This window comes from Lissotriton helveticus, chromosome 9, assembly GCF_964261635.1.
Source record: "Lissotriton helveticus chromosome 9, aLisHel1.1, whole genome shotgun sequence".
Lineage (NCBI taxonomy): Eukaryota > Metazoa > Chordata > Amphibia > Caudata > Salamandridae > Lissotriton > Lissotriton helveticus.
This window is the reverse complement of record NC_136070.1, coordinates 911,677,604-911,696,637: the sequence shown is the minus strand read 5'-3', so window position 1 is coordinate 911,696,637 and position 19,034 is coordinate 911,677,604. Positions and strand designations below refer to the sequence as shown.

The 19,034-nt window shown below is 46.1% G+C and overlaps 1 protein-coding gene across 1 annotated transcript in view; it reads right to left on the bottom strand.

Annotated features, from left to right (window-relative positions):
* LOC144783048 (distal membrane-arm assembly complex protein 2-like) overlaps positions 1–19,034 on the bottom strand; it is a 104,246-nt gene that overhangs the window by 67,546 nt on the left and 17,666 nt on the right. The window contains exons 2-3 of the mRNA XM_078662223.1: positions 7,794–7,984; positions 5,156–5,236 (exon numbers count right to left, since the gene is read on the bottom strand). Of these exons, the coding sequence (XP_078518349.1) occupies positions 5,156–5,236; positions 7,794–7,984 (272 nt within the window). The remainder of the gene's footprint in view (positions 1–5,155; positions 5,237–7,793; positions 7,985–19,034) is intronic.

The window sequence follows — 19,034 nt, the reverse complement described above, 5'->3', positions numbered from 1 at the left end:
ATGAGTAGTGAGGGACGAGTCGCCCCAATAAACCCCTGGTATCTTCGCAATCCCAAGACCCGTGCTGAGTTTATGAAATCCCTTGATCATTATTTTGTTGAAAATGTGGGGTCTGTGTCCTCTGCTGTATCGTTGTAGGAAGCTTTTAAGACTGTGATACGTGGGCAGGCTTTATCTCTGATCGCTACCGCCAAGAAAAGTAAGCACGAAGAGGTGGTCCGTTTGGAGGCGGAGATAGCCGAGCTGGAGAGTGACTTGGAACTCGGAGTGTCCCGTGCCAAGCTTTATTCCCTCAGCCTCAAACAATTAGATTATAGGACCCTGGTTACTGACGCTGCGAAAGTCATGAGCAGAGAACAGCAGGGCAGACTGTATGATGTTGGGGATAAGGCAGGTAAATTGATTGCGTGGCTGGACAAGAAAGAAACGGCGAATCGTGTGGTGCCTGTGATTGAGAACCTTGACTGAGTGTGTGTGACTGACCCGGCTGAAATTGTTGAGTGCTTTGTGGAGCACTTCCGAACGGTGTATTCTCCGGTCTCTGATAGGCCAGAGGAAGACTCTCATTTGTTGCTCCGCGATATCACACTGCCCTGCCTGTCTGAGGCTGACAGAGACCTAATGGACGCGGCGCTTTCGGCGGATGAGGTGGCTACTGCCATTCGTTCAGTGCGTTCTGGCAGGGCCATGGGTCCCAATTGTCTGCCCATTGAATTGTATAAATTGTGTCCGGACAAAATGGCTCCGTATCTTCGCGATATGTTTCTAGAGTCGCGAAACATTGGCTCCCTTCCTCGTGACCAGCGTCTTGCTACTATCGTGGTGATTCATAAGGAGGGGAAGCCACGGGATCGTTGTTCATCTTATAGACCAATCTCGCTTCTAAACGCTGAACCGAAAATTCTTGCCAAATTGTTAGCTAACCGCCTGACATCTGTTATCAGTGACTTGATCCACCCGGATCAGTCCGGTTTTATCCCACACCGTAACACGGCGCTCAACCTGCGGCGCTTGCACGGCGTTCTCGCGAGGGCGGCGTCTTTTCGTGAGCCGGCCATCTTGGCTTCCTTGGATGCTACGATGGCCTTCGATACGCTAGAGTGGCCTTATCTCTGGGCCGCTCTTGTGAAATTTGGTTTCGGCCCCGGGTTCATTGGCTGGGTGAAACTTTTGTATGAGGAGCCGCTGGCGCAGGTGGTCGTGAATGGTCGTGTATCTGCGTCTTTTGTACTCGGGAGGGGCACACGGCAGGGCTGCCCGTTGTCACCACTGCTCTTCGCTCTTGCCCTTGAGCCGCTGGCCGCCTGGTTGCGCTGGGAGTCCTCGATTAAGGGGATCCAGTTGTCCCCGGACTTTGAGGATCGCGTCTCGCTCTACGCGGATGATATCTTGTTGTACCTTACGTCCCCTCGAAAATCTCTGAATGTTTTGTTTGACGTGCTTACTTCGTTTGGGAGGAACTCGGGCCTTGTGATCAACTGGGCTAAATCCTGTGTATACGTGCTCTCGGGCGGCCCCCCTTCCTTGCCTCATAGGTGCCCCATTCAGGTCTCTCTGACAGGCTTTAAGTACTTGGGGATTTTTATATCTTTGGACCCCGTGGCCCAATATGAACATAATCTGCTCCCTCCTCTTCAGAGATTGAGACTTGATGTTGTGCGCTGGCGCGGGTTGCCTCTATCACCGCTCGGGCGCGCAGCCCTTTTTAAAACGATGTCCCTGCCACTGTTCTTGTACGCACTTCAGAATACGTTCGATATTATTCCGGCGAGTTACTTTCGAGAGGTGGAGAGCCTGCAGAGACGGTTAATTTGGGATGGACGTTCGCGTATTGCCCTCGCTAAACTCACTCTTCCCTGGTATGACGGGGGTATAGCGCTGCCGGATATCAGGCGGTATTATTGGGCCTCGCAGCTGAGTGCGATCAATCATGCAACGTACGCTCCAGCTCCTAACCCGGCATTTGAGATGGATAAATATTTGCTACCGGGCGGGAATTACAGAAGGGCGCTTTATTCCAAGATGGCGGGCAAGAATTTATCTGGACCCACCAAGATCACTGTGCGAGTGTGGCATGATGCGAATGCGTCTGTGGGATGGAGAGATCGACTGACTCGTGCGACCCCGTTGTATGCTTCTGAAAGGTTGGGATGTCTCTGGAAAACGAAAGGGTTTGAAAAATGGGATATGATTGGTACCAGCAGCGTGGGCGATCTTTGGGTCAAGAGCAAAATCAAGACCTTTGCAGTATTAAAGACAGAATATGAATTGAGTGACAGGAAATTCTTCCGGTACGCACAGATTCACCATGCATTAACTTCGGTTCTCCCTGCAGGTACCGTCGTCCCCGAGTCCTCCCCCCTTGAAGATCGGGTCCTTGACGGCCATGTGCCCGACAGTACCATTTCCTTGATTTATAAGAAGTTGCTCAATACCCGGGTGGATCTGCTGGTGCGTCTCAGGGAGGTTTGGACCGGCGATGGTTTGGAGCTGGACGACGAGGATTGGCAAGCTGCATTATCCTCGCCAAAGAAGTTGCGATTCCTGCCCATCTCCGATTCGTTCAGCTCAAAATCCTACATTGTGTATATGTTACTGGTCCGCACTTGATTCGTATGGGTTATTCCCCAGATGGGTTATGTAAGCATGGTTGTGGGATGCTTGGAACTTTCCTTCATATAATTTGGGAGTGTCCGGAGGTGGTGACGTTCTGGAATCGTGTGCATGCCGTGATGGGAAGGGTCACGGGAGTGGTGCTATTACCCGAGGCCAGACGCTGTCTGTTAAATGTGTGGGAGCTGAATGATTATGGTGTGGCGCAGACGCAGTGGGCGACCCTTGGGAATATGATCGCCAAGAGAGATATTGCGCAGTTGTGGGGCTCCCAGCGGCCACCCACGGTATCGGTATGGAAGGAGAATATGGATTGGTGTATGTTCAGGGAGAAGACTGTGTATGTGGCGCGGGGCAAACCTAGGAAATGGAACAGCATCTGGAGCCAATGGAACGCATACCGTGGAAATATGTGTACGCCTCCATTCCTGGAGAACCCCGATGTCCCCCTGATCCGACATTCCATAGATCGCGCTTTTTATGTTATTTCTAATTTGTTTCCCCGCTGCCCCCTCCCCACTCCATGTGCTATTGATCTACTGTGTAATATCGTGCCTAGGTGTCCTCCTCTGTGAACAAATGTCCAGGTACACTGTTGTTTTTTGCCTTGTATGTTGTTTTTTCTTCGTTTTAATAAAAAAAATAAAAATAAGAATGAGTGGATGTTTTATCATTGCATGGGCGCTTTACACGTGCTGGCCCCTGCCGAGGAGGTACGCATGGTCATTACATGGGTACTGAAAAGTTGAGTCTCAGTAGCTTGAATACACGATTCATGTGTTTGGCAATATCAATCTATTCTCACCTAGGTGAGGCCCTAATAAGAAGTTTAGTCAGCCCACAGTTAGTATGGTATTAGTTATCAGTAATGTGGTCTCTTTAAGTTATGTATGCATTTAAGTATGAGACACTAAGTGGGTTGCCCCACGGGGATGAGTTATTATTGGTTCATATTGCATGGGAGGATCACAATACGCCAGTGGACCAGATGAGTATTTCGAATAACAGATAATCATGGTTTTGACACATGCTTCGTAGTTACTGAGATAATTTGACCTTGAATCACTGCATGAAACATCGAGGTGGCCACATTTAGCCAGTGACGGATACAGAGAATTAAATGATATTTTGTACCCAGGAGGTGCGATTTCGTGCATACATGTTGGTACCATTAGTGGGATTTGGGCTAATGAAAGTTGTGCTCCATTTGTTTGCATAGATTGAATCTTGCAAAGGGGAACTACTGAAAGTGCCCAGATCCTCACACCGAGCATGGTGAGTAGACTTAGTTACTGAAGACATCAAGGTGTAATTTGGACAACGCATTACATGGGCTGAGCGTTAGTTTCCCTTTTGATGCAGGTACAATAGTCAGGTGACATTGGTCCTGATGAGACCCGAACAGTAAATACGAGTCAAAATATCAGCACCCTTCCTTCGGTTGACCTAGTATTCAAGTTACATAGGGGATTCTGCATACAAACATATTCTGTCTTTGAAGTTGAAGAGAATTATTTGACAACCAGGTAGCTGTTTTACAGTGTCTTTGTGTATACTAATTATACATATATGTTATTCACTTGAGCACTGCATCATCTGCACTATCCTCACACTGTATATATTGCACAAAGATCCCAGAAACATATATCCAGGATCTCTAAAGAGAACAGTGTCATGTGCCAGTCTGATATTATTTAATAAGATATGAATGATGAAATATTAGTGCATAACTCAGAGATACATAAGGGGTTAGCCGTGAATGAGTCCCACTGGACATTTGTTGTTTTCTAGTAGGCTTACCCTGGTCTTCGTGGGCAGATAAGGGTATCCTTGTATACTTGTCACAGTGTTTGCCTATGACAACAAAAATCAGCATTAGGAGTTCAGGCATCAGTGCGTTTGAGCATTCAGGGCAGGAGAGCATGTCCATCACCATGCGAAGGACTTTTCCATTCCAACGGCATGCCAAAGAATAAATTGGAACCACAAATTCAGAAAATATAACAGCTGCTGTTAGAACTGAAAAAAATCATTTTTTAATTCTGACTCCAATTTGGGAAGCACTTTTTTCTTTGTGGAAGCTCACAACCTCTGCCCAATGAAAACATGTACTCCTGGCGCCAAACGTGGGCGGAGCCAAAGCCCCTCTCTAGTGATGCTCACATAATTGTCTGGCAACAGCTGTGCTGTCAAGCAAGACCATTAAAAGGTGGTGACGATAACAAGAGGGAAGAGAGGTGGTGGGGACATGGTAGCTGGCATTCGCATAACGGAAGAAGAGAGGGTAAAGACGAAAGGCAGAAAATACAGCAGTTAGCTAAGGTAAAACTAGAAACTGCAGAACCACTATAGATGAAAGGCACGTACAAAGTTAAAATAAACAACTTTTGAAGGTCATTCAATTTGAACATTTTCTGGAAGCAGGTTTGTGGATAAAGCATACCTAAACAGATTTCCACCAGTCTATTTTTTATGTAAATCACATACATGTAAGTAACTCATCTTGCTTCTGTTACTATGCTTGCTCTTAGAAAATACATACCTTGCTGCCCCTTTTTGACAAAGGACGAAATATACGGCTGCCACATACTTTCCGTACAGATTCTCGGTGTATGTGAAATGCCTGCAGAAAAATAGGAAGACATTTCAGGACATGTTCTTGACAGAATGATTTGCTAGAAAATATCTAGAACTTTGAGGCCTGTCATTTAAATATACAAAAGCTGATCGGCCTACATAGGAACACCTGAGAGAGTTTCACCTGACATTTTAATAGCAGAGTATTGAAATCAATTGTGGAGCAAAATTATTTTCTTAGAGAGAACAGCAATTCATTAAAACATAGGCGTTGTTTCTATTTAAATTAAATATTCTGTTGTAGCAGGTAAAGAAAACATTATTTAGCCTCAAAGTTTGCCTTCATATCAGGCAGCAATTTCTGCATATGATCTGCTATAATGCTACTTATTGCAAAAAGCTTAACATGTCAGTGAAGAAGTGCAGAAACAGGAGACAGGTTCTGAAATGTTACTTCACATTAGCCTGGAGTAGAGTTACTGCATACTTTGGAAAGATACAGCCTGACAGTAAAGGAAATTTACAGTTCAGTAGGCGATTACATGCAATACTGATATTCGATTCATTCCTCTCCGAGCTCCAATGCAAAGACTTACAACTCAACACAATATTTAACAATGGTTTCACCATGGAGAAAAATCAATGCAATTCAATCCACGGAACAGAGAGGTTCTATCTATGGTTATTGATGTGTAGACTGTCAGTCATGAGTAGCCATGGCTAAATGCTGCTAATTTGAAAGGCTTATTTTTGCATCATTCGTTGCTGATCATCACAAATCAAAATCAATGTCAAGGGTATCCTTCCTATTATCCAAAGGCTTGCTTAGCAGATACAGCACATAAGCAAGAGAGAAATTCTACCCAAGACAAAGAACGACTGTGATCCCGTTTTAAAAAAGCTGAAACATCACAAGGAAATAAGAATAATAAAAGCTGTCAATGCTGTCCCTGCTGTGGAGCGGATTATTTTGTGAGCAACATCCAGGTTCTGTGGTACGCGGGCCACGTGCGTTTTTTTTCCTCACAGGCGAGTTTTTTTACTCACAGGATCTTTGAGATTCTTTGAGAAATGTTGCAAACTCCCAAAGTTGTTACGTTTTACACTATCCCACAATTAAAGTAACTCGGAGCTTCTGAAACAAATTATGTTGCACCAGAAAAAATAATAGCTTTCATCAGCCACAGACACCTACAAATGTTAAACATATGGTATGCATACATTTTCTACCTTCTCTCGGTTTCATTACACAGAGGTATATAAAAGTGCTCAGAAATTTTTCGGATTGGTCAACTTAAACAAGCAAACTTGGAGCATAAATCAGAAATGCAAATGTTGTAAATTTGCTGCCATAAAAACATAAAGGACTTGATACCCTCAGTTTGTGGTACGCACAGATTAGTAAAATGTAAATGTAAATGTGGGATACTTGTAAAGCGCACTGCTACTCTACCAGAGTGTCCTGGCGCTGTTGACCGCTGGGGAACCCGTCCTGATTTACCCTGTGAGATGCTCCCTTTCTGGGTATCTCCAGGGTGAAACCAGGCATCCCCGGCGTCTGTGGGGGGCCGTTGTAGAGATGAGGCAAGCTTAATGCCCAGAGTTACCGAGTGTGTTCCCTGGTTAGAGTAGGCACTGAGGCGAGAATTATCGCGGCCGTTGACCCTGGTCCAAGACCCTGCTGCGTCGGGAATTGAACCCTGGTCCCGGGCCGTTCTCTGCTTACAAGTCTGCCGCCTCTAACCAGTGAGCCACACCTCTCCACAAAGTATAGTGACAGCGAAGAGAGTGCTGAAGACTAAGGGCATTATTAAGACTTTGGCGGTCTAGCAGCAGGCTGCCACTCCACCGCCCCAATGCAAGATTGCCAAAGCCATCCGCCAGATTAGGAGTTTAATCTGGGTCTGGCAGGCGGTGTTTTGGTGGTCCCATGGTAGTGCCTTTCTAAGGCTCTTATCTGTGCCTTAGAAAGGAACCGCAATAGGAGCGCCAAAGCACGTTCCTGCACGACATGGACTGCGGGGCACATCGTGTGCCCCCCCCCCCCTGGATGCCCCCCAGGCACAGAGGCAGCAGTGCTTCCTCTCCACCACACTTTTCATGACAAGCTCACCGCCATGAAAACTGTGGTGGTGACGAAACTTGTAATATGTTTGGCGGTGTCGCAGTAGTATCACCAGCATATTGCAGCCTCAGGATGCTGCAAGACCGCCGCAGAATAATGGATCCCCGGCAGTCGCAGCTGTCCTGTGGCAGTCCAACCACCCAAGTTGTATTTCAGCAGGTGGTCTGCAAATCTGGCGGTCCACAGACAGCCACCGCACGTAGTCGTAATAATGCCCCAGGCGAGGCACACAGTGCTTCAGGAGACTGTGATGCCAGCATAATAGTTGGACCTGTCTGTTATTGCAATGTATGATGGTTTTTCAACTCCCTGAACTCAAAATCAAAGGTCCTTTTAGTTCAAATGATGTGCCCTATGAGTGTTAGATGTCTGTTATGGAAATAGGCAAACTTCAAACTAGAGTGGTATATTTCCATTAAACACAAGTTCGTTACATTTCAATCCACGGATTAAAAAAACCTTATCGCCACCCACATACGTATTTTTTTTGCGTAGTCTCCAGTGCTTCAACCTGATGCTCCAGTTGATGATGTTTTCCATGTCATAAAACCTAGAATTCAGGTAGGAGAGAATCGTCTGATTCAGTGGCCTCTGGGAGGGATTGGCCGAGCTGCTGGTATTCCGACAGAAGATATCCATAACGCGTACATATCTCCTGCATGGCCTTAGCTAAACAGAATGAAAATGTTTGTTGTAGGTGGATTAAACCATTCAAAATAATTGCAACAGTTAACAGTCTGAAATTCGGAAATCCCCATCTGATGTCTCAATGTCTTACAAGCATACTAACTGTGTCTACTGCAAGTTTTTTTTATAAGGATAAAATATTTTTAAAAGTCCATTACAAACAGTAATGAAAGACCAAAAAGACTTTTGCGTATCTGTTTCAAAGCACAACAAGCATTACCATTTCTAGTAAAAAAGATTTTAATGCTATGCCACTGATGCCTTAATTTGGGCAGAAAGGCACTTTACATCCTGTATGTGAGCTACCAAGGGTATGGCCTCTGAGCCTGCCAAAGGCGAGGGAGAACCTCTGTGAGAAGTTGGCCTGGTATATGATGTTCACTATTCTAGTGAGCACCTTGCACCAGTCCAAACAACCCTTATGGCGATTGGTTGTAAGTCAACCTTATAGACAAGCTATCCTAGAGGTAGCATGGACATAAGCAGTCTTAGGCTTAACTCAAGAGGGCATGTGAAGCCAGCTGTTTTACCATATGCAATCCTTTTAATACCAAATGAAAGGACACCACACAAGTTATATATTATAAAAATATATGTATTTATTACTAGAATAATCCTCTGTACTCTTTATGAGGGCAGAAGCACAAGCGTTAAACAACAGCACTTAATAACATACAAAAGTTGCACAATTATGGATAGGCCCCGGTGGCCCGTCAAACCATATATTAAAATAGTGGTATAAGAACCACGTCACGAACAATGCTAAGGCCTAGGGCCTTGGAAATCGCTGGGGCTACACTGGACTAACAGCAGTTAGGATGTGGGAGGCCCACAGGCTGCGGGTGCAGTGTCTAAATGCACAAGCGTGCACCAATAGAAGTCAATGGTGCGTAAAAGTTAGAAAGTTGCAAATTTGGAAGTCTTCCGACTGGACTAGAACTTAACCACTTTAAACTAGGACACTAGGGATGTAAATCTCTACAGAAGCACCGTGATACTCACCCACAGGAAGCGGGTGCATAGGTGTCAAAGTGTGTCATGTTTCGTCGTGGAGTTCTATGGAGCCTTGGAGAAAAGATGCTGCAGGCGACCAGGAGAGAAGAGTCCGGTTGGATCCAAGGGTGGATCGAAGATGTAGAGTACCTGAAAGCAGACGGGACAGAGTCTGGGTCACTAGCCAGTGACCAGGATGGAACCAGGAAGGAACCAGGCGATGTCGGGCGCAATCAGGTGGTTGTCGCGAAGCTTGTCTCTGCTGCCACGTAGACCAGGGGGCATCGGCGATGACCAGGAGCTGGGCACGGACTCACCCACGAAGGCTCTCGCTGTCGGCGGTGTCGGCTTCCGGATTGGAGTCAACAAGCCTTGGCAAAGGCAACCCACGCAGGATCTGAAGAGGGTTTCTTACTCAGGCCAGCAAGGACTGAGTGGCTTCTCCTTCGCAGGGAAGCAAGGGCCAGTCTGGAGCAATCAGACCAGCGGTGTAGATTTCGGGTTTCGTTGTCACAGAGGCCACTAGCCAACGGGCAAGTGACAGGACAGACGCGTCGAGCAGGAAAATGCAAAAGGGCCCCACGCAGCACTCGGTGAGTGTGGAGGGGTGAGCTTCGGTGCAATTGATGCTCGGGCTGGGACTTCTCAATCCCCAATGCACAGCTTCGAGGGTGCCTCGGGTGCTGCACAGGAAGCGTCTCGCAGTCTTTTCAAGATGGCCGGTCCCACATTACACGTCGCCTCCACGGGTCTCAGCTTTGGTGTGGCTGTAGATCAGGCTGAAGGAAGTCTGGAAGTCCGGGCTGAAGGAAGTCTGGAAGTCCGGGTCTTGTCAGGCTCTGTGGTCGGGCTCCGGCGGGAGCGTCGGACAAAGCAAGTCGTTGAGCGCTTGATGGTGCCTGCTTGCGCAGGATGGCCACTCCTTGGCCACAAGAGAGATTCTTCAGTATCTTTTTGTAAAGTAGATGGTAGAAGGTCCAGAGTTCTGTTTCAAAGTTTCAGTCAGGATAATCTAAAGTCTAAGGACACAGCTCCTACCTTTATTCCAAATCAAGGGGCTGGATTACCTGCTAGGTCCCTCCTATGGGTGGGACCAGGGAAGGGGGTGGTTACACCCCTTTCCCTTTGTCCCGTTTCGCACCAGAGCTGGGACTGGAGTGCCCCAGCACCGGTTTGAACTGGCCTATGCATGGGACACCTTGTGCGCCCCAGGCATGTCTCGTTTCTTTCATCCCTCCCTGCCTCAATCCACTATCTCCTGTCTGGGGTGGTGCTAGCACCTCCCTGTGATAGGAAACCTTTTGTCCAAGCCGCCCGTGCTGGAAGGGCTCCCAGCAGCAGGAGGTCAGACTTGTGTCTGTGGCAGCAGCATCCATTTTGTGATGCTGGGGCTCTGGTTGATTTTAACCGCATTTAAGGAAAGTAACATGTCTTCTCCCTCTAGAAGGGTGGAATGCTACCCCCGTCGCCAGAACTGGCGAGGGGGTAGTATTCCAAAGTGTATGACACCTTACACGACATGTTTTGATAAAGCCAAACCAAAGTTTGCAATAACCGCGAGGATTATAATGCACTTAAGAGTATATGGTATGGCAATATCATAGAACAGCTATAAGGACATGGTTCCAAAAGCTGCAGACAGGCTCAGCTCATGCTAGAGCACCATCTCACATAAAACCAAGCACTCTGCCTCAAGGATTGTTAAGGCCTGCCATAGGAGTGACTTATAGGTGCATATGTGTCTATATGTAAAGGTAGATATAGGAATACTATACCTAAGCAAAGGGTGATTACACCACCTTGCCCCAGCTGAGTGATCAGCTAGTTGTGTCAAATTGGAAGGCCAGCCAGGGGTGGCAAAAGATATGCTGCAGCCCCTGGTAGGCCTTGGATGCACTTATGCCCTGGGTGCTTATGGCACACTGTACAAGAACTCACAAGAGTGACCCAGATACCAATTGGTGATGTACCTAAAGTACATGATGTTGAATTTAGAGAGAGAACAGCAGGGCTGTGGGTCTGATTAGCAGTGAAAATAACGCCAAAAAGCACAAAGCACCAACAAGGGATACCTGGTCGCGCTGGACCAGGACAAAGTCAAATGTTCGGGCCGTCTGCGATGGAGTGCGGGCCAACTAAAGGGCCCAGGCCTGACCCGCTGAGCAAAAGTACATTAGTCCGGGTTGCATCGATGTCAAAGATCCTGGAGAGGAGGAGGATGCTGGATGCAGCCGAAGCAATGCGTAGATGTTGAAGTGATGTGTTAGTATTGATCCTCACAGCAGGGGTGATGCGCTGTCCTGATTCGCGCATCAGCAGCTATGCAAATTCTCCAATGTGTGCAGGGGGCTGCTATGCGGAGTCCTTGGCATCAACGTCGAGACTGCTGTCAACGGAGACACGAAGAACTCGAGCCAGTAGGAGCGTCACGCAGTGGAGATTCCGAAGTGATGCATTGGGTTGATCCACACAGAGGAAAAGCGTCGATTCTGGTCACGCAGCACGGGTGATGTGCTAGTTTTGATCCATGCAATGGTGCTGATGCGCAGGTTCGGGAGAGTATGTGTGGGTTTTACTGAAGCAAGAAGTGTAGGACCACCACCAAGGGCTCAGGACCGGGGTGGCACCACTTGGCAGAACAGAGTCCAGGGGCAGAAGTGGGATAGTTGAAGTCTTTTATGTCCCTGAGATTTAAGATCTGGAGGCCACCCAACAAGTCCTTGGTAACACTCTGGATTCTGGGGTCAAGTGATGCAGGTCCAGTCCTTCTCACCTAAACCAGGAGCAGCAGGCCAGTACAGCAAGAAAGCAGTTCTTCCAAAGCAGCTGTCCAGCAGAGTGGCAGTCTTTCATCAGCACAGCAGTCCTTATTCCTGGCAGAGTATCCGCAGGTCCATAAGTGTACTGAAGTGGAGGGTCTGAGGTCTAGTTCTTATATGCAGTGATGTTTTTGAAGTGGGGGAGACTTCAAAAGAAGGGGGTAGGCGGCAAATACTGTTCCGCTCGCAAAATTTGTGAAATTTCCGCGATAGAATGGAATTGTATTGCAACGGTGGCGTCCTTTTGGATAAATATGCAGGTCAGGATTCTTTCTGGCACAGTGCTCCTGTCACAAAAATTAAACCTCAACAGGAAGCACAGATATAAATAAAGTAGGTGCCCGAGTTAAAGCTCAAATTCAGTAACTCATTAATCAGCCCAAAAAAATTGTGAGCTTTGTCGAGGCAGGGCATGTGTGCTTTCTCCCCATATCTACCGTCGAAAATTAGCTGTGATGCTTGATGGAGGCCTTTGCATCCTTGACTTTCACGAGTGCAATCCCCGTGCAGTTTCTGTGACCAGGAGCTTCTTTCTCCTCATCTGCTACTTTGATCGGTCTCTGACCTGTTATAAACACAAGAGACATGTGAACTCGCATAGAAGCCCGCCCGTTTGACCACGCCCCACACACTAGCGGTGTGCACCATCTTCCCGCACTTTACCCACTATGATGGACAGTTCACTCAAGGGACCCCGGCGCCTTTCAGCGGGATGGCAAAGTTACACACACATGGTCACTGGAGAGACAACTCTTCTGGCCCTTTACGCAGCTGTAGTGTAGGAAAAGCACTATGAACTCGCAAAGAAGCCCCACCCCTGAAAATCTACGCAAACATGCGAAATTCTGCGTGTTCGCTGAGATTTTTTGCCGTTTCGCAGAAGTTTGCGAAAGGCAATTTTGCTAATTCTGCCCACCCCTACTCTGAAGTACACAGCCTATTCAGGTGGGCTGTGCCCAGATCCTCTCTCCCACCCTCTCAGGATGGCCTATCAAGTCACACCTAAGCTCCTATTGTGTGTAGCTGTCTAGGGGGAAGACACAAAGCCCAGCTGTCACCCTCCCCAGATGTGTATCAGAGACAGGCTGCAGGCACACAAAGCTAAGAGCGAAAAAGTGGAAACTTTGGCATTTTCAAAACTGTAATGTTAAATGTGACTTTGCCATTAAAGAGGATCATTACAATTCCATAGGTACTAAACATGACAGATCTACCTTCTCCAAAGTAGGAATCACAGCTTATTAAATGTAATATGAGAGGAGTAAGCCTCACAGTAGTGAAAAACGAATTTAGGAGTTTTTCAATACCAGGACATGCTAAACTTAAAAGGTACATGTCCTACCTTTTACTTAATGCACTGTGTGTTTGGTTTTCATTGAATGATTTCAAATACGGTTTTTCTTGTAAATTTGATTTGAAGTTTATTTCATACTTATTTAATTGTTCTTGTTGATGATACTTTCATCTATACATTATTTCATCATAACGTTATAGAAAAATCAACTCATATTTCTGCCTAAGATTTCGGCAGGAAATCAGTGCAAGGGTGGGACGGTCCGTGCACAAAAGATGTTTAGACCAATGTTGTTAGATATGAGCTGTGCAAGATTCAATAGAAACACATGGTTCAAAATAAAATGTTACGATACACAAGAAAGTATATGCACGGACCGTCCCACCCTTGCACTGATTTCCTGCCGAAATCTTATCGCGTCACTTTTTCTTCTTTTTCACCGGACATGCATGCTGTTTAAATGGAATTATGTTTGTAAGAAAACATGTAAAATTAAAACACGTTACATTGGATTTGTTTATAGGACCAAGTCCCCTGATGAAGGGCCATCGCCCGAAATGCATTGGGCAGAAATATGAGTTGATTTTTCTATAACGTTATGATGGAATAATGTATAGATGAAAGTATCATCAACAAGAACAATTAAATAAGTATGAAATAAACTTCAAATCAAATTTACAAGAAAAACCGTATTTGAAATCATTCAATGAAAACCAAACCCAGAGTGCATTGAGGGGACGTCACTCCTGTTGACTGTGACGCTTAACGCATTTCTCGCCCCGGGCCCAGGGGGTTAACCTCAATTGCACCACCTACACCAAAAAGACTTTGATATTCACCTTGAACCACTGAGTGCGATTTCCACACCCCGTTTGTCGGAGTTTTTCATCTACCTTTTACTTAGACAGCACCCTACCCAGTGGGCTATCTATAGCCTACTTTAGGGGAGATATATGTAATAAAAGGGGAGTTTCAGGCTTGGCAAGGGGTTTTAAATGCCAAGTCGACATTGCAGTGGGACAATGCCTTCAGGCTGCAATGGCAGGTCTGGGAAACGTTTTAGAGAGCTATGTAGGTGGGTGGCACAACAAGTGCTGCAGGCCCACTAGTAGCATTTAATTTACAGGCCCTAGGTATATGATACACCACTCTACAAGGAAATAAATTAGAAGTAAATTAAATATGCCAATTAGGTATATGCCAATCAAACCATGTTTAGGGGAGTCAGCACAAGCACTTAAGCACTGGTTATTAGTGGTAAAGTGCACAGAATCCTAAGGGCCACAAAAACGATTTCAGCAAAATTGGAGACAAGCAGGCAAAATGTTAGTAAATGAAGCCAATAGTCTTCTAGTAACTTCCTTTCTAGGATTGAGTCCTCCATGGTTTCTACGTAGGGCAAAATACTCACAGATAATACATCCTTATGTTGAAGAAATCTGAAGGCCTGTGAATTATGAATATCATACTCCGCTTATTAGTGTGTGAATGGGACGATCCCACTGGCGTCCCAGACCCCTTTTAGAGCCGATCTCTGAATGTTGTCCCAGTGTCTGAATTGCCCATGGGCGGTCACCTCTCTAAGTCTAATGCCCACCCATAACGGGGTCTTGGGGTAAATCGGCTTTCCAATCCCATTTCCTTTTTAAACCTATGCAACATTTTTAACCATGTGGTGGTTGAAGGACGGACCATGCCCAGCATTACCCATCCATACTGCGCATACAAGTACCATCTGTAACCCAATTCCTGTCTGTCGATTTTAAAAGCTGGTTTGTCCACAGGGGTACATGAGCAATTATGTATTGTGCAACGTTAGGCAGCTCTGGATTGTAATTGTTTTCTAATATTTAGGAGTCTTATTCCTCCTTCGTAAGGTACCCAAGTAGTGTCCTTAATTCTATCGAAGGGGTGCCACCCTCCAACACTAATGTACTAGTCATATGGCCCATATTCCAATAATAAACTCTGGTTTGTGTATAAATAATAGGATGTGGTCCGCAGAAAGCAAAAATGTCATCTGAACGTGCCTTCAAATCTATTCCGCCGATTGTTCAATCGCAATGGGGAACAGCATTGGGGACTCAATGGCACCCTTGCCTCGTTCCTCACACAATTGGGAATATTCTAAATGGTGCTCAGTAAACCCTCACCTTGGCTCTAGGTTCCTTATATGATAGATTAACCCAGGAAAGAAAATACAAGCCAGATTCCATCCTTTCCGGTAAGCAAAATACTGCAATCCATTCACAGATGGTTTATTATTAACTAATCAAAGTACAAAGAACTAACAGTAGTATGAAGCAAGGTTTGCAATTATGAAGAGGGCACTATGTTGTTAAACACAAAATTACCTTTCTGATGGGCGCTTATATAAAATGTAGATGAGAATGTAGAACTAGTATTGCCAAAATGGAGAGAAAAAAAAAAATCGGTATTCTTCATTACTAAGTCAGATCAGTCACTATGATGAGCATCTAAATATTCACCTAGTTCTTTATACAGGTGTTCATTCAGCACTTCTGAAGTGCCTGTCCAAAATGCTGTAAAAAACAGAACAGTTTTACTCCAAGAAAAGAGAATAGTGACATTTTTTGACAAGATTTAATATACTTAAATCATGTGTCAGAGGTCATGAATGTACACCATGCACATGCTGGACATGATAAAGATCGAACCCCTTGTTTGTTGTATTTAGGTCCTGCCTGAGACAGCGTGTACGCTGTAACTTACAAGACATTTTGTTAGGTTACAGTGGGCTCAAAGGCCACCCTTTCTTACCATTGATTGGCTTTATCGTCTCTCATTTCCTTGCTTCTCTTTGATCAGCTTGTGTCTGCATTGTTTGATCTAGCATCCATGGCATGGTTTCCCCAGTCTTTTGGCTCCTACCTCCTGTATTTTTGGACTGTGTGCTGGATTTCGTTTTTGCTGGTTTATGTACTCTGGGCACTTTACCACTGCTGTTCAGTTCCAAAATGCAATTGGCCCCTGTGTAAATGGGGATTATGATTGGTTATCCATGACTGGCATATTTGATTTACCGGTGAGTCCCTCGTAAATTGCACTGTGTGTGTCAGGGCCTGTAAATCAAATGCTACTAGTGGGCTTGCTGAACTGGTAATGCCACCCAAGTAAGTAGCCCGGTAAATGCCACTGCAGTGTCTGCACTGGTTGTGCGACCCAAATAAATAGCCCTTAAATGCCACTGCAGTATCTGCGTGTGCAGTTTTCGACTGCCATGTCGACTTGGCAAATGCACCCACTTGCCAGGCCCTAACCTTCCCTTTCCTTACATATAAGGCATCCCTCGAGTAGGCCCAAGGTACCCTCATGGGCAGGGTGCAGTGTGTGTGGAAGGTAGGACATGTGCTGGTGTGTTTTGCATGTCCTGATCTGAAATACTGTGCATTTTGTTTTTCACTATTGAAAGGCTAGCTGTCCCATAGGTTAACATGCGAGTTGCCTTGTAACATCTAAAGTGTAACTTTCCATTGGGACAAGACTTAGATGTGGAGTTTAGTATCTCTGAATTCAGAATTTAATAACACACCTTTCAGTGAAGGTGGTTTTTAAATTGTGTATTTGAAAATGTCACTTTTAGAAAGTGAGCATTTTCTTGTTTAACCATCCTGTGCGCCTCTACCTTTTTGTGTATTCACCGTCTGGTTTTAAAGTGACAGGAGCTGGGGATGTGCATTCCCTCTAGACAGTCACAAGGGGAGTAGAGGTGTGTCCTGCCTTTCCTGGGTGACTCAAAGCCAGGCTGAATATTTCTGCATTCAGGGTGGTGGGAGGAGTTTTCACTAGCACTCGAATAGGCTGTGTCTGCTCTGCGCAATGCTGTCTCCACCTCCTGTAGTGAAGCTGGGCCAGGGAGGACATAACTGTTTTTTACTGATCTACTGAGCTCAGAGACTCTTGCAACAAAGACTACAAAGAGAAAATGAGGTATAAATATTAGACCTAGAACATTAGATTACTTCTGGAATCAAGATGAACCTCAGCCAAAGAAGAAGAGCTGAAGAACTGTAAGGAGGAGACTTCACCTTTGCTATGCATTGCTTTGCTTGGTTGGCCTGCAGTTACTGCTTCTGCCAAGGAGAGGAAAAAGACTGGAACTTTGGTGTGAATTTGATTGAGAAGAATCTTCAAAGGCCAAAAGGGCTTCACCACCAGCTTCCCTGAACTCCACTGCTGAGAGTTCTGACCTGACAGGGAGTGCCTGTTCCAGTCCTGGGCCTCTGGAGGTTGTTCCTGTTGCTGGGAGCTGAAAAAGATTGAAGAAAACAAGAAAAAAAAAAAGAAACTAGGCCATCCAGTGCCTCTTTTTCCGACATCACACGGAAAGAATTTCCCCGCACCACCGCCATTCAACTAAAGGATCGATGCAGTGCCTGTCAGAGGCTGAGAAAATCTGCTGCACAGCGAGTCCAGTGCACCGACCTCTGAAGTCCAAGATCACCGCACCGACTCCGGCCCTGCTGTGTGTATGAAAAAATCAACGCATAGTGAGGCCGGGGTTGAAGAAATCGGTGCAGCGCCCGTTTGCCGCTGCATTGACCTCTAGCATGTCCCGGATATCCACGGATCGCACCTGTGCAGCAAGTTTTCCGACACATCACCAGCAGACCAGAAACATCCGGGAATCGACACATCACTTAACCCTACAGTCCGGATTCGACGCACCACGTGTCCTGCGTGCAGCAGAACTGTTGCATCGCCTCCCGAAGGACTTAGGAACTGAAGCATTGCTGTGTTTTTTGATGCTTCCCCTCTCTGCGGCCTTGTACATTATGATGCAGTTGCGGTACTTTGTGTAAAAATCATGCATTCATAGTTTTCTATAGACAGAATTGCTTGCAACCTCTTAAAAGGCATATTTGGAATTGGGTATGTTGGATTTTTGCTGTTTTGGTCTTGTTTGGTTTAGATAAGTATTCTTTATTTTTCTAAACAGGTGGGGTGTGCATTTGGAGTGTTTTCACTGTGTTATTGCATGTCAGTGTGCAAATACTTTACACATTGTCTTTCTGTTAAGCCTGTCTGCTCGTGCCAAACTACCAAGGGGGTGAGCACGGGTTACCTAAAGTGTGTAACTCCCCTATCCTGACTAGAAGGAAGAGTCCTTACTTGAACAAAGGTGCATACCTCTGCCAACTAGAGACCCCCCATTTCTAACATACTTCACTTCCTGCATTTGTCCCTCCTCTGAATCATGGCCGAAGTACCTGTCTCCTACAACTGCTCATACTTTCGGAGCTACTTTTTTCTTTTAGTAGAAGTACTCCATAAGAGTGTATGTGTTTGTAGACCATCTCCCTCATATGCTACACCCCGTGTCACGCTTTCATACCGATGTGCTTTTGCGCCCTACCTTTTTGATGCATGCCCCATCCATTGTCCCCCACCCACCCTCCACTGCACTGTGTGTTGTTGCTTGCGCCCACCCGCCCTCCATTGTGCTCCGTATTGTTGCTTATATCCCCCCCACCTCTGTGTGTTCCGTGTTGTTGCATGTGCCCACCCAACCACCCCTCCATTGTGCTCCGAATTGTTGGTTGCTGTCTCCCACCCTGCTCTATGTTGTTACTTGCCCCAACTACTTCTCCGCCCAGTGTTGCTGCTTGCTCCCACTCCTCTCATGTCCTGCTCAATGTTGTTGCCTGCTCGCAGCCATCCTCCTGTTCGGTTCCGTGTTATTTTGTGTCCCCCAAACCATCCTCCGTTGTGCTCCATTTTGTTAATTGCCACCATACCAGTGTTGTTGTTTGCCCCCATCCTGCATTATATCTAGACTGTTGGGTTTTAGGTTTAAACCTATAATAACTGATAAAACCCCACTGAAAGAGAAATAGCCCTCACCAGTGAAACCCGTACCTGGTTGTTGCATGCCCCCATCCAGCGCTGTTGTTTGGCCTACTGT